Source organism: Ornithorhynchus anatinus, chromosome 8, assembly GCF_004115215.2.
Source record: "Ornithorhynchus anatinus isolate Pmale09 chromosome 8, mOrnAna1.pri.v4, whole genome shotgun sequence".
NCBI classification, from domain to species: Eukaryota; Metazoa; Chordata; class Mammalia; order Monotremata; family Ornithorhynchidae; genus Ornithorhynchus; species Ornithorhynchus anatinus.
In genome coordinates, this window is record NC_041735.1 from 6,232,433 (window position 1) to 6,248,335 (window position 15,903).

Consider the following 15,903-nt stretch of genomic DNA (forward strand, 5'->3'; position numbering starts at 1 on the left):
AAGCGAAGGCTTGCGATGAACAATGCAGTCTCCTCTCTAGTGTATCGCTGAGGGAATTACTGGAGGGGTTCAGGGGACCCCAAATTGGCAAGGGGGCACAGTAAATGGAGCCAGGAAAGGTGTGGGAGGATTGTCTACAATTAAGTCAAGCGATCCCGGGGGTGGGGGCAGATATTTCAGAATTTTCAGGGTTGACCTTGGGCGGAGACCTTGAACTTTGTCCCCTTGTAAAAGGATAAGGGATGCTCTCTTGAGTTTGCCTGATACATTACCCCAAAAACCACCTTCATTTTAGACATTTCTCCAGTTGCCCATTTTTTTTTTCCCCTGGAAGTAACGTGCTTTGGCAATAATGTTTGTTTTGACTGTAATGGGGCTGGGGGGGGGGAACAGATTTGTTCCAAGTCATGGCCACTTTGGTTCTGCTGAGGAACTAAGCTTTGTTTACATTGCACTTAGGCCTGCGAATTTATTCTCAGGGTTGTTTCTTCATCTTCCTGAAGAAACTCTTCACCGAAGGCTTGTTCGGCCCTCTGTTGAATCCCCGAGTTGAAGCTTTAAAAGTCATGAAATTGGAGAATGCCCATAATTCTTAATGACTCAAAATTACGGTGCCATGGCTTGCTATTTACTTTGCAATTACTGAGTCGGTTAAGCAGTTTAAAAAACAATATTCATTATATTCAGTTCCTTTTGGTTTTCTGAGAAAGCTTTGCACATATTAGCCGAAACTCATAACTATAAGTTTGTTTCTCCCCAGTGAATAATTATGGTAGTTATGGTATTTAAGTGCTTACTATGTGCTAAGCACTGGGGTAGATACAAAGTAATCAGACTGGATACTGTCCCTGTTTTATATGAGGCTCACAATCTTAATCCCCATTTTCCAGATGCAGTAACTGGGGCCCAGAGAAGTAAGGTAACTCGCCTAAGGTCACACGTGGCATAGACAGGATTAGAACCCACATCCTCTGACTTCCAGGCCCGGGTTCTTTCCACTAGGCCACGCCGTTTCCCAGGCACACATGCTGCAACTTCAGGGAAGGAGTTGGGCAGATGTGAGGCGGAAAAATAATTCAGCCAGGTGAGGGGTGTTTCACCTAATGAAAGGAATAACAAAACCCGGGCTATTGTCGGGATCTCTCTCGGTGTCTAGGGGAGTACGGTAGCCACAATGGCTCTTCGACACCCGCAAAAGACACAGAATCAGACCGGCAGCACAGGGGCTCTGACGGAAAACTGCGTGGCCGATCAAAAAGAAGCAACGACCCCTCCCCGTCCATGGATAATGAGATAGAGGTAAGCCAGACTGCCCTGGGGGTCAGAAATCCAACCCTCGCAGCTTTGTTAATAATAATGAGAAAAATAATAATTGTGAATATTTGTTATAATAATAATGATGACGATGATGGCATTTGTTAGGGGCTCACTATGTGACAAGGATTCTTCTAAGCCGCTGGGGTAGATCCAAACTAATCAGGTTGGACATAGTCCTTGTCCCACATGGGGCTCATAGTCTCAATCCCCATTTTACAGAGGAGGAAACTGAGGCACAGAGAAGTGAAGTGTCTTGCCCAAGGTCACACAGCAAAAATGTGGCAGAGCAGGGATTAGAACCCACATCCTCTGACTCTTAGGCCCGTGTTTGATCCAGTTATGTCTTTTGCTGTCAAGTCGTCTTCTTCCCCGTAGCGACGCCATGGACACATCTCTCCCAGAATGCCCCATCTCCATCTGCAATTGTTCTGGTAGTGTATCCTCGGAGTTTTCTTGGTAAAATCCAGAGGTGGTTTTCCATTGCCTCCTTCCATGCAGTAAATTTGAATCTTCGCCCTTGATTCTTTCCCATGCCGCTGCTGCCCAGCATAGAGGAGTCTTGACTTGTAGCAGATGGCCTTCCACTCACTAGCCACTGCCCAAGCTAGGAATGGAATGGATATGCCTCTGCCTGACTCTCTCTCCTGTAGTCTAGACTGGTAGAGGACTGGAAACTCTCCAGATATGACCCTGAGAGGGGGCTTTATCCACGAGGCCACGTTAAACATTGACAATGTGCCAAGCACTGGGGTAGATCGGAGATCATAGGGTTGCATTCTACAGTCCAGTGAGTAGCAGGATTTGCTGAGCACCTACAGTGCCTGGAACTCTGTACCAGGTACTTAGGAAAGTATGATAGAGTTAGTCGACTTGATTCCTATCCTCATGGTGCTTACGATGTAGTGCGTGATGTGCCTGGAAGAGCAGAGCCTGTTAATCAGGGAAGTCTTCTTAAAGGAGGTGGGTATTTAGTGGATGTTTGGAAGAGGACAAATAATTCATCTTATGTAGCTAATACTGTTTTAAAACTTAAAGAGGTGAGATGGAGGTGGAACTTTTCAGACTCTTTACTTTTTCTTTCTTTTTTTTTTTTATGGTATTTGTCAAGTGCTTACTATGTGCCGGGCACTATACTAAGCACTGCGATAGATACAAGGGCACAGTCCATGTCCCTTTTGGAGCTCACATTCTTAATCCCCATGTTATGAGGTAAGAGGCCCAGAGCACTGAAGTGACTTGCCCAAGGTCACACAGCAGACAAGTGCCGGAGCCAGCATTAGACTCTAGGTCCTTTTGACTCCCAAGCCCATGCTCTATCCACTTGGCCACACTGTTTTTTCAGAGCAGATTCTTCCAACTAGCGCCCACAGGACATGGATAGTCCAGAAAAAGATTTCTGGTTCACTGTCGTCTCCCTCCTTCCATCTGTTTCTTCCCTTGCTTTCCCGACCTGTTTCCCAGGCCTTATTTTGGTTATTCACACACTTCTGGTGTGGGACATTGATTTTCAGGCTGTGGTCAACGGCCAGATGAAGAGGCTAGCCAATCCGCCTCAGGGCCAATGGTCAGCCTGGCCACAATCAAAACACAATTAAAATCCTGTTTTAAGCCACCTTGGAGAGTGCAAAGTTGTGCAGTGCCAGGGGAGGGAGTGTCTCACCTGGAAGGCGTGAGAAGGGTCAGGAGGCAGAAAGGACATGAAACAGGCCAAGGTCGGGCAGTCAATCATATTTATTGAGCATTTATTGTGGGCAGAGCACTGTATTAAGCACTTGGGAGAGTACAATATAATAATAAACAGATACATTCCCTACCCACAATGAGCTTACAATGTAGAGGGGGAAAAAGACATTAATGTAAATAAATAAATGACAGATATAGACGTCAGTGCTGTGGGGCTGAGAGGGGGGATGAATAAGGGGAGCAAGTCAGGGCGACACAGAAGGGAGTGGGAGAAGAGGAAAGGAGGGCTTAGGGAAGGCCTCTTGGAGGAGATGGGCTTTCAATAAGGCTTTGAAGGAAGGGAGAGTAATTGTTGTCAGGGAACCTATCTACCAACTCTTACTTTACTCTCCCAAGCACTTAGTTCAGTGCTCTGCCCATAGTAAGCGCTCAATAAAATACCGTTGATTGATTGTGCTTTGAGAGTGACGGTAAGTAACTTTCTTCAAGAGCTTTTTTTCCGGTGGAATCAATTCCGACCGACATTGCAATGTGAGCTTATGAGTCTCCATTTTCTTCTTTGCTTTCATCACAGCGTGTGTTCGTGTGGGATTTGGACGAGACGATAATTATTTTTCACTCCCTACTCACGGGAACTTTTGCATCCAGATACGGGAAGGTAAAGTCCTGTTCATCTTTTTTCAACATTACAGTCTGTGCAGCCAAATTGCATTGGGAACTGTGGGGGCAGTTAAAAAAGGCAACTTTTTCCAACAGATGCTGTCCATTTTAGTCGGACAAAAATCTTATAAATCAGTCCACTGGTATTTCCCTTAAACATGTGAAAATTTAATTAGCTTTCTTTCATATAGTCTCTAGCTCTTCTTCTTCCAAAGTCGGTATTGTTCAACAATTGCTCGATGGGACATAGAGCTGTTATTCTTTAAATCATCTTTTTTTCCTAGGAAAAATAAGTTACACTGTAGCCAAATAGGTGTAATCCTAGATCCAAACGAGGTACCATATTCAACGCTCGTCTATTGTTTGTTTAAGATTCCCAGACAAATCCCCTTTTTTTTCCTTTCTGAGTTTAATAAAGAGAGAGGCATTTTCATCTCCCCATGCCCAGTTCCTTGCAACTACTCTACCCATTTATCACTCCTAACTTATTCCAGCTCACCATAAAGGACAGTGAGTTCTCCTCTAATGTGGCAGTTGCATTCTTCCCAAACCCCACGTGAAGGAAAACTCACGCCATGACAGTCTTCGGCCAATGCCACGTACGGCTGTTTCTCTCAACTTCGCTGAGGTGTGTCATTGGAATGACATTCCCTGCCTCCCCTAAAGCTTCCAATCCAAATTGCATCTTGAAAATCAGTGTTCTAGGAGAATGAACTGAAATGTGGTGTCTAAAATCTTACTGGAATGTCTCCAAGTTGGCTGCTGAGAAATTCTAAAGAATTAGAAATAGAGAAGGAGTATGGCCTAGTGGAAAGAGCACAGGCCTGGGAGTCAGAGGATCTTGACTGTACTGTACTGATCCTGGCTCTCTGACACGTGCTAGCTGTTTGCCCTTGGACAAGTCATTTAACTTCTCCGTAAATAATCTGTAAATAATTTGCATAATCTGTAAAACAGGGATTAAATCCTGCTCTCTCCTATTTAGACTGTGAGCCCCATATAGGATAGGGATTGTGTCCAGTGTGATTAACTTGTATCCACCCCAACACTTAGAACAGTTCTTGGCACATAGTAAGTGCTTAACAAGTGCCATTATTATTATTGTTGTTGTTGTTATTAGTATTATTATTAGGGTTTCTTCTGTGGGTTTTACTTCTCAAGAATGACAGTCCAGGCAGCTGTCATCTTTGCAGGAAGAAAAGACAAAAAAGAAAGATAATATTGCTAACGTCTCCTTAAGGGTGAATGACCTTTTTGGCAGCTGTTTCCACACATGGGTTTGAACCTCAGAGCTTCATGGGCGCCTAGAAAATAATCCTGTTTCTATTTAGAAACCTGAATATGATTCGACTCATTTCATGGCTTTTTCAGCTGTACGTGTTTTATGAGGGTTATAACAAGTTGGATGTGTAATTAGCAAGGTGGATTTATTGTCTGCTGTATGGGATTGTACAGGATTTTACTGTGGGGGCAGTGATCTTGTCAGGGCTGGAATGCCACTAGTAGTACAGTGCTGCTCTGCACACAGGAAGCACTCAGTAAATACCACCGATTGATAAGTCTAGCACTGTCTCCTGGAAAACCAGCACACCGCCCTGAGTTGCGTTCTCCGCAGATGAGAGATTTAAGTATCTAAGGAGGCCAGGAGAAATCTGGGCATCCTGTGGCAGACACAATTGTTGATTGTGCCCAGAGGAGAACAGACAGATAATCATTCGAGGACTCCAGAGGGTCACACTCACAAGGCCTGGACACCTTCAGCATGGCACGGGCTTGGATTTCTGGCAAGTCACTGAGCCACGCACAAAATGGCAAGTCTCTGGGGAGGCAGGAGAGGGAGAAGGGCTCAGGGCGTGTGTTCCGCCTCGGTGATTTCCCATTACCGTTATGGATTTTTTTTCCACTCGCTCACCCTTCTACCCCCAGATGAAGAGCAGGTCTAAGTGTCATTTGTGGTTTCCTGGCTGAGGTCTGCTGTTAATCTATTTATGACTATTTCTGGTTACAAAGTCTCCTTAGGGTTTACTTGCAGCTTGGCCTGGGAGTGTTCTGCTTGGAATCAGCACCATGACCCGCTTGGAGAAAACACTGCAGACTTCTCCCGGGTCTCTGCAGAGGCAATGGCTCCACTGTGAACCCAAAGTCACTGGACCTTTTCATTCATTCAATCCTATTTATTGAGCACGTACTGTGGGAAAAGCACTGTACTGAGGGCTTGGGAGAGAACAAGACAACAATGAACAGACACATTCCCTGCCCACAAAATGTTTACAGTCTAGAGATGAGATTACTTTTTGGGCAGGGAACACGTCTGCCAAATCTGTTGTCTTGTACTCTTCCAAACGCGAAGTACAGTGCTCTGCACACACAATAAATGCTCAAAAAATCCCATTGATTGGTTGGTTGCTGAGGCAGTAACAGGTACATGAGACAACTGAATGGAGAGCTGAGAGTTCTCTGGAAGTGTTTCCCTGTACACTAAGAATCAGAAAACAAATAGGAGCATTAGACTGTAAGCTTCATTGTTATAGTGTACTTTCCCAAGCGTACACAGTAAGCCCTCAATAAATACTATTGACTACTAGATGGAGACACTGCTCCATCAGTTAACCAGGTAAACAGAAAATGTCCTTTAAATAATATGAGGTGAGAGAAAAATAAAGGAAAATGTTTCTCTTAATTGGAGAGAGTATGTTCTTAACCACAGACATTGAGAAGTGTTCTTTTTTTTTTTAAACTTCCTCAAAAAGAAAGATTTGTTGTACTTTAACCCCTGGGGCAAGTGTCACTTAAAATGGGAGGACAGGAAATAAAGATGGATCTTTAAAGATTACTTCAACCCATTGAGTGTGTTGCTACCTGCAGGCCCTGATGGCTTTGCATCTTAAATCCTTGAGGATTAACCTGACGTCACTCAGCTGCTGAAGGGACGATTGATTGAGAACGGGTGAAAGACCCCGGGCCTGAAGAAAGCAAAGCAAAAATTAAATTAGTCGGTTAGCATTTTTTTATGACTCTGGCCATAACGCCGGGATCCATAGGCCATCGGCTTAATTTTTTTGTGGCTGGAAAAGCCTTGGAAAACAGAATAAAAATCAGCTGTCAATGCCTTTTCTCTTTTAAAGTCAAGTGTGCCCTCTAGAAACCCCTTGGAGAACTCACATTTTGCAACTCTCCACCCCAAACTGATTGATTGATCGATGAACGACATCCTGACTTTTAGACTGAGAAGTAGCATGGTCTAGTGGAAAGAGCCCGGGATCGAAAGCCAGAGGACTGGGTTTTAATTCTGGCTCCATCACTTACCTGCCCAAGTCATTTGGACAAGTCATTTCACTTCTCAGAGCCTCGGTTCCCTCATCTGCAAAATGGGGACTCAATACCTGTTCTGCCTCCTCCTTAGAGAGTAAGCCTCATGTGGGTCCTGCTTATCTTGTGTCTACCCCAGTGCTTCATACAATACTTGGCACATAATAAGTGCTTAACAAATTCCACAGTTATTTTAGCCAGGTTTCAAGTGATCTTTCCTTGTTAAAGGCACATCTCCTCCAAGAGGCCTTCCCTGATTAAACCCTTTTTTCCTTTTCTCCCACTCCCTCTGTGTCACCCTCTACTTGCTACCTTTATTCATCCCCCCTCCCAGCCCCACACCACTTCAGTATATATCTATAATTTATTTATTGATATTAATATCTGTCTCCAGCTCTAGACTGTAAGTTGGTTGTGGGCAGGGAACGTGTAATATTGTAATATTGTACTCTCCCAAGCGCTTAATACAGTGCTGTGCCCACCGTAAGCACTTAATAAGTATAACTGAATGAATGAATCATCCAGACTTGGTTCATTCATTTCCCACCCACCATCCCAGAATTATCTCTGCCCTATCATACAATTTGTGAAGTGCAGAGTTAGTAATAATTAATCATTGGTATTTATTGAGCACTCGTGTGCAGAGCACTTTATTAGGTGGTTGGGAAAGGCAATATGACAGAGTTGGAAGACACATTCCCTGCCCACAGTGAGCCTGCAGTCTAGAAGGAGATTAAATAATGGTAATAAAACTGCTATGAGCTCTAATATAACCCACAGGTTTAGGAGGTAGCAATAGCAAAAATTTCCATTCTCCAGGGCCGCACTTGGTTTTTTTTTATGGTATTTGTTGAGCACTTATTATGTACCAGGCACGGTACTTAGCACTGGGGTAGATGCAAGCTATTCAGGTTGGACACAGTCCCTGTCCCACACAGGTCTCACAGTCAAAATCCCCATTTTACAAATGAGGTAACTGACTTGCCCAAGGTCACACAGCAGACAGGGTGGAGCTGGGATTAAAATCCAGGTCCTCTGACTCCCAGGCCTGTGCTTTCTCTGCTAGGCCATGCTCCTTCTCCACGTTGTTTAGAACACTGAAATAAAAATAGAAGTGATGCCATACTGGGTTAAGACCAATGGTCTATCCAAGCTTGTGCTCTGTCGACTGTGGTAACAAAGAGTGTTTACTTGGTGGCCATTCTTCTCTGTGCTAGGGGTCTGTGACAGGACACCTCCTACTCTCCTTTAATAACTTGTTAACGATTTCTTGCCTGTAAATGTATCCAACGTTTTCTTGTGACTCAGAAGTTGTGCCATTGGTTTTCATTTGAATGGGGCTCCCGGGATCTGGGAGTCCTGCTGCCCCTGGTCTAGATGATTTTTAGATTTGAGTAAAAAAATAAGGCAGTTTAATGAAAAAAAAAGCTATGAGCAATGTGGCTTAGTGGATAAAGCACCAGCCTGGGAGTCAGAAAGACCTGGGTTATAACCCTGGCCCCACCCCATGTCTGCTTTGTGACCTTAGCCAAGGTCACTTCACTTCTCTGGGCGTCAGTTACCTCATCTATAAACTGGGGATTAAAAGTGCGTGCCCCACATGGGACAGGGACTGTGTCCCAACTGATTTGCTTGTATCCACCCCAGCGCTTAGTACAGTGCCTGGCACATAGTACGAATTTAACAAATACCACTGTTATCATTATTATTATTCTCTGGGTCTCAGTGGCCTCATCTGTAAAATGGGGATTAAGATTGTGAGCCCCAGGTGGGACAGGGACCGTGTCCATCCTGATTAACTTGTAGTGCTTAGAATAATGCTTGGCACAAAGTAAGAGCTTAACAAGTACCATCATCATTATCATTATTATTATCAGACTAATTTCATTCACGCTTTAGGAAGGAGGTGCCATGCAGGAGGACCAGCAGAAGAGCTAGATTTGTCAAACTGGGTGGGCTTCTTTCGGCTTGGTGCTGTTCCTTTCACGCTCTCTGTCTGGTACTTCACTTTGGGTGAGCTCCGCATGCCTTGATACATCCTGTTGATCACAAAAGCGTCCAATGAGATGCAGCATCTGGTTTTTCGTGAGGTGCTTCCTTCTCCCTCACGTCCCTCCGTACCTTATTCCTTTTCCAGATGGGGTTTGGCCAACTAAACAAGAAGACTTTGCGTGGGATTGGGGAGTGAGTCACCCACCAGCAGCTACTCTTCGTCCAAATCACCCCCGCCTCTTGTTTCTTTATTCTCCACCGCTTGGACCACACTGATTCCCGGTTTGGTACTGCCAAGGTTTTCTAGGCATCCTTTAGATCTCAGCCTACTTGCCAGCTGGGAGATGTGATTGGAAAGCACTTTCTCATCCATGTTGTGGTGGCATAGAGAGGGGGTTTCAGTCAGATTGTTCTAGCGAGAGGCAGGATTAGAATCACTGGATGACAGAGGCATGAGAATAACCGAATGCAGCGGTGTGGAAAGAGCTACTAGTCGCATGCTGGTCTATAGGTGCCACCGGCGTGGCTCAGTGGAAAGAGCCCGGGCTTGGGAGTCAGAGGTCATGGGTTCGAATCCTGGATCTGCCACTTGTCAGCTGCGTGACTGTGGGCAAGTCACTTCACTTCTCTGTGCCTCAGTTCCCTCATCTGTAAAATGGGGATTAACTGTGAGCCTCACGTAGGACAACCTGATTACCCTGTATCTACCCCAGCGCTTAGAACAGTGCTCTGCACGTAGTAAGCACTTAAATACCAACATTATTATTATTATTATTATTTTGATGGGAGCCATGGTGTCCACGCTTTTCTCCCTTTCTAGACTATAAGCTCCTCGTGGGCAGGGAATGTATCTGTTTATTGTTCCATTGTACTCTCCCAAGTGCTTAGTACAGTGCTCTGCACACAGGAAGTGCTCAGTGAAGCTGACTATGTTTTCAAGTTGTGTTTCCAAGCTCACTGATCCCTTAACACACTGGAGAGTTTCTCATCGGGCTGAAAGACTCAAAATGGTGGCTTATTAGCTCTGAAGCCTGCCCCCTCCCTCTCTCCATCCCTCCTAAAATCCCTGCCCCATTTTCACCCTCACATTCAAAATGAAAAGTCAGCACACATATGTCAGTCACAGCAGACACACACACTCTCAATAACAATTCACCACTAGGGCTAGCTTCCAACATAGAGGACAGGTTTGGTTGTTGTTGTTTTTTTATGAGCATACATACACGTAGTTGGCTAATTGTTCTGGATACAAATTGACTCATAATTATAAATCTGTTATGAGAGGGAATCAGCATAGCTTAGTGGAAAGATCACAGGCCTGGGAATCAGAAGAGTTGGGCTCTAACCCCGGCTCCACTATTTGCCTGCTGTGTCACCTGGGGCCCGTCACTTAACTTCTCTCTACCTCAGTTTCTCATCTGAAAAATAAAGATAAAATACCTTGTCTTTTCCCCCCTACACCAGTAGCTACACTGCACTCTTTGCTTGTATCCACCCCCGTGCTTAGTACAGTGCCTACATATAGTAAGTGCTCAACAACTACCTCAATGATTATTATTTGTCACCCACATTCGCCAGCTGTTTTCAGGAACCGATCCCCCATGAGAGATGCCCCAGCTGCTTGTTAATTCAGAGATCTTCAGTCAATCATTCAATCGTATTTTTTAAGCGTTTACTGTGTACAGAGCTCTGTACTAAGTGCTTGGGAGAGTGCAGTGCAAATTAGACTGTGAGCCCATGATTGGGCAGGGATTGTCTCTCTCTGATACCGAATTGTACATTCCAAGCACTTAGTACAGTGCTCTGCGCATAGTAAGCACTCAATAAATACTATTGAATGAATAAATGAACAATAACCCGACACATCCCCTGCCTACAACAAGCTTTCCATCTAGAAGGGAGGAATGAATACAAGTAAGTAAAATTACAGATGTGTATATAAGAGCTGTGGGGCTGGAACGGGGGAAGAGGGAACAAGTCAGATGCAGAAGGGGATGGGAAATGAAGAAAAGTGGGGCTTAGTCTGGAAAGGCCTCTTGGAAGAGATGTGCCTTCAATAGGGCTTTGAAGTGGGGGAGAGTAATTGTCTTTCAGATTAATAATGTTGGTATTTGTTAAGCGCTTACTATGTGCAGAGCACTGTTCTAAGTGCAGGGTAGATGCAGGGTAATCAGATTGCCCCACGTGAGGCTCACAGTCTTCATCCCCATTTTACAGATGAGGGAACTGAGGCCCAGAGAAGTGAAGTGACTTGCCCACAGCCACAGAGCTGACAAGTGTCAGAGCTGGGATTTGAACCCATGACCTTGGACTCCCAAGCCCGGGCTCTTTCCACTGAGCCACGCTGCTCAGATTAGAGGGGGAAGCTGTTCCAGGCCAGAGGCGAGGGATAGGAGGCGACAGGCAAGATGGAGGCAGAGTGGGAAGGTTAGCACTAGAGGTGCCAAGTGTGCGATTTTTCACCACTGTTCAATCGTATTTACTGAGCACTTACTGAGCACTAAGTGCTTGGGAGAGTACAACGTAACAATAAACAGACACATAATATAACAATAAACGGACAATAGACACATATGTGGGTTGTTGGCGTATCTGAGCAATTTCCCTCCTGCCTGCTTCCTCTCTCCCCTCCCTCCCTCCCTCACCTCACCCCCCCCACCCCCAGTGAGGGGTGGGTTGGGATTGGGGATAGGTACTCTTAGCCAAATTAACTTTGAGAACATCAGAACCCCTTTCTGTGGGGGGTTTAAGGAAAGAGCATGAGGGAGAGGATGAGAGCAGGGGAGGTGGGCAGTGGAGGGCAAAAGAAGAGGGGCAGTCTTCACTTTATTCCAGGCAACTCTTAAAAGGAGGGCCCTTGGTGGGAAACTGGGCAAGACAAGGTCATGGTTCTTTCTAACCAACCTTATGCTCCCCAGGATGAGTTTCCAAACCGTTCTGCAGGCCCCTGAGAGTAAAGATCTATTGACAAGAGAAAATCCTTAAGCTCCCGTACTCGAGACCAAGAACTCTCTCCAGTAAACTTTGACCTGACCATTTTTGCAGCACCCCTGCCTGCGTACTAGCTCGTTGTATTCTAGACCCAAATTGGGAGCACAATTTGCAGGGACTGGGGAGTCTGAGAGATGTTGGGAAGCTGCTAGGGCACAACAGCAGTGGAGCAGAAAGACAAATTTAAATGTGGGATTTTTGACAACTCACCTTTTGACACTATGAGTCAAGCACTGTTCTAGGCACTGGGATAGGTAAAAGTTTGTCAGGTCGGACACAGTCCCTCTCCCACAAGGGGCTTACAGTCTAAGTTGGAGGGAGAAGGATTTAATGTCTATTGAGGTAATGGAGACAGTGAAGTTAAGTGACTTACCCAAGGTCACAGAACAAATAATTTTCAGAAAACGGTTAGAACACAGGTCCTCTGACTCCCAGGCCCTTGCTCTTTCCACTAGGCCATGCTGATTTTTAATTAATCTGAAATGCCCAAAGCTCTCTCTCATCCTGAGAAATTATTTTCAGAGACAGGTGCTTGTCTTTGAGATACTACAAGGAGAATATTACTATTATGATGATTGTTATTATTATTACTCAGTGCTTCCTAGGTGTTAAGCACAGGGGTAGATACAAGTTAATCAGGTTGGACACAGCCCTGTCCTTCATGGAACTCAGTCCACGGCAGAGGGAGGAGAGGTACTAAATTCCCATTCTATAGATGAGGAAACTGAGACACAAAGAAGAAAAGTGACTTCTCTAAGGTCACCTAAGAGGCAATACTGTGATCAGGGTTTTCCTGTTCTCTGCAAGGTCCACATTTTAAGCTTCTGGGGCTAGTGGAGTTCAGATTTAGTGCAAGATATGCACCCTCTCATAGAATTACCCAGCATATCAAAGGAGCCAACTTGAAAATGATGGGCAGGCAAAATCACAGTGGACATTGTTTCTCAGCTTTGGGGTGAAGCCCAACAACTTGGAAAAAGACAACCAATCTCCTGGATTCTCTACTTTCCTAAAAACCGTCTCTTTTTTAAAGAAAAAAGTTTCCTCGAATGCTTGCCGAATTTAAATTAAGCTAAATGTTTTCCAGAATGACACCAGTTTAATCTCATAAAGTGTGTCTTCAATTTGCAATCACTGCCATAGAGCAGATAAATTTTTGGATTGACATTCTGTATAGATCTTTACTTCTGAGAAATTGAGAAGAGTATCATACAATATTCCCATTGATTCCCATTCAGCACCGGAGAGACCCAAGAAAATATGCAAATGATTACGAACGGCTTTACCGAGTTAGTTCGGCCTCGTGGATTGCCAGTAAGCCTCAAGAAACTTGAGGTTACGGGCCAACCAGACGAAGAAAACCTGACACACAATCAGAATTCAGTTGTCACCACACAGCTGGATGCAGCCATCCAATTCTGCAATTTAGGGACTGCCACAACCAGCAGTGCCCAAGTGGACAAGATAAAAAAAACCCCTACCATTCCACCTTAAATTGTGATCCCAATGAAAGTTGTGATCCCGATGAAAGACAGGGACTGTGTCCAACCTGATTACCTTGTCTCCCCCCGCCCCAGGTCTCAGGACAGTGCTTGATGTACAGTAAGTGCCTAGTCAGTAGCACCATTATAGTCATTAAAAAGCTCAGCATGTCCTTCAGAAGATTAACCGAACAGTTTTGACAACCACAGAACATCACCCTTGATGATGGAATGTGTAAAGTGCATACTATGTGCCCAGCACTGTGTTTAGCACCAGAATTGTGACGAGATCATAAAAATTGTGGTGGTATTGTTAAACACATACTAGGGACCAAGCACTGTACTAAGTGCTGGAGTAGACTCAAGGTACGCTATTCAGATCGTCCTCTAGACTGCAAGCTCACTGTGGGCAGGGAATGTGTCTACCTACTCTCCGAAGCGCTTAGTACAGTGCTCCGTACCTAGTAAGTGCTCAATAGATACCATCTGCACACAGGTGGCACTCAGTAAATACCACTGATTAATGGAGAACAAATGTTTTAAAGAAAAAGTGAAACCGAATCTCGAACACTGTGATGGAGCAACAGGGTATAGCAAAATCATTTCAGTAAAAAGAGCAGGCTAATGTGGAGCTTTTGGGAAAGGTTTTGCTCTCTGTGATCAGGAACTTTGGGAAGACAGGCTTTCAAGATATACACCTATATGTAGATAAACATATATATCGCTTCCACGTTCTGTCTCTGGCCTGGAACACCTTCCTTCCTCATATCCGGCAGACAATTGCTCTCCCCCACTCAAAGCCTTATTGAAGGCCTATCTCCTTCAAGAGGCCTTCCCTGGCTAAGCCCTCCTTTCCTCTTCTCCACTCCTTTCTTTGTCACCCCAACTTGCTCCCTTTATTCATCCACCCATCCCAGACCCACAGCAATTATGTACATATTTGCAATTTATTTATATTAATGTCTCTCTCCCCCTCTAGACTGTTAGCTCTTTGTGGCCAGGAAATGCTTCTGTTTATTGCTATAGTGTACTCCCCCAAGTGCTTAGTACAGTGCTCTGCACATAGTAAGCACTCAATAAATACGATTAATTACTGACTCTAAACTCCTCGAGGACAGGGATAGTGTCTACTGTACTCTCCCGGGCGCTTAGTACGGTGCACTGCGTACAGTAATCCTTCTCTTCGGCACATGCCACTAATCGATTAATCAATTGAAGTGTTGCAGGAGCAGAGTAGTTAATAATAGTACTAATGATCATTTTAGTACTTGTGAAGCGCCTGCCTTGTTGCAAGCACTGTATGCATTCATCCAATGATGCTTATTGAGCCCTTACTGTGTGCACAGCACTGTATTAACACTTGGGAGAGTACAATACACCAATAGGCAGACACACTCCCTGCCCACAACTGTACTAAGCGCTGGGATAAGTTGGCCCTGATGAAGGGAGACTGATGTTCTAGAACTAATATCAACCAGCTCTGCCATCCCTGATCCCCTTGCCCATTTTGCTGGTCAGTTGGTGAATCCAATCTCCGGCAATATGCCACCAGGATTCAATCAGGAGGCCTAATGATTCATGTCCCTAATGGTCAGCTCTGTCCTTTACTACTTAACGACAAACTGAGAAGGAATAAAAACCCACTTTATGACCCAGCAGTTAAAAACTATTTGTAGAAGTCGCTAAGGTTCAAATCAAAAGTGCTCTTCCCCCAGGACTATTAGTTAATTCAAAGTGCCAGAGTTTCTTTTTTCGTTCAGGCCCTTTATCACTTGTGCGTTCAGACATCTAAGAGTTTTCCACTCCTTTGACAAAGGAGAGCCAAAGTGCTTTGAGGACATCTGTTTATTTTATTTCTTTAATGAGAAAACCTTCCAATTTCTTCCCGGTTCAGCTGTGTTTATTTACATTTTGTTAGTCATGTGTGCTGGGCACCTTGGGATATTAAAGCCGTGCCATGGCCTGGTCTGAGGAGGGCCTGAAGCCCGCCCCGGATCCAGCCCTGAAATGCAGAAAGAGCAGCCTTCCCAAAGGAAAACAGAGTCCTTGGAACTCTATAAAATAGATTTTCAAAATAAATACTCCCTAATTCACTCAGTAGATTATGTATTAAGTCAAGATGAGTACGATTTGGAAAGGGATTTTTTTGATGAAGTTAAGAGGTTTTGAGGTGTGTGTCTGTGGTGGTGTTTTTAACTCAGTGAGGTTTAAACGTTGTCCCTAAGCCTCTCTTGCAAACTCTTTATTTTTCAGGCTAAATTAAAGAATCTGGACATTGCAGCTATAAAAAAAATGATTGCTGGAATCCAGGCTTTCTATCGATTATTATTTCCCCGTTGGGAGGGACTGGGGGTGAGACAGTGGTCACTAAGGTCAGTCTCTTGATGATTTCAAAAAGACTGTTCAAAAAGCAAGCATCTGTACATGTCATTTTCCCCCCTGGGGGTGGAGGAAGAAGGAATTTGAACTA

The 15,903-nt window shown here is 44.6% G+C and overlaps 1 protein-coding gene and 1 non-coding gene across 2 annotated transcripts in view; one reads left to right on the forward strand and one right to left on the reverse strand.

Annotated features, from left to right (window-relative positions):
- The window catches only part of EYA2 (EYA transcriptional coactivator and phosphatase 2), a 108,032-nt gene that overhangs the window by 48,828 nt on the left and 43,301 nt on the right, over positions 1-15,903 (forward strand). The window contains exons 7-8 of the mRNA XM_029070635.2: positions 1,157-1,299; positions 3,575-3,658. Of these exons, the coding sequence (XP_028926468.1) occupies positions 1,157-1,299; positions 3,575-3,658 (227 nt within the window). The remainder of the gene's footprint in view (positions 1-1,156; positions 1,300-3,574; positions 3,659-15,903) is intronic.
- Positions 1,880-2,017, reverse strand: LOC114813937. Its single transcript, XR_003761681.1, has one exon. It is a non-coding gene; the product is annotated as a small nucleolar RNA SNORA7 (small nucleolar RNA).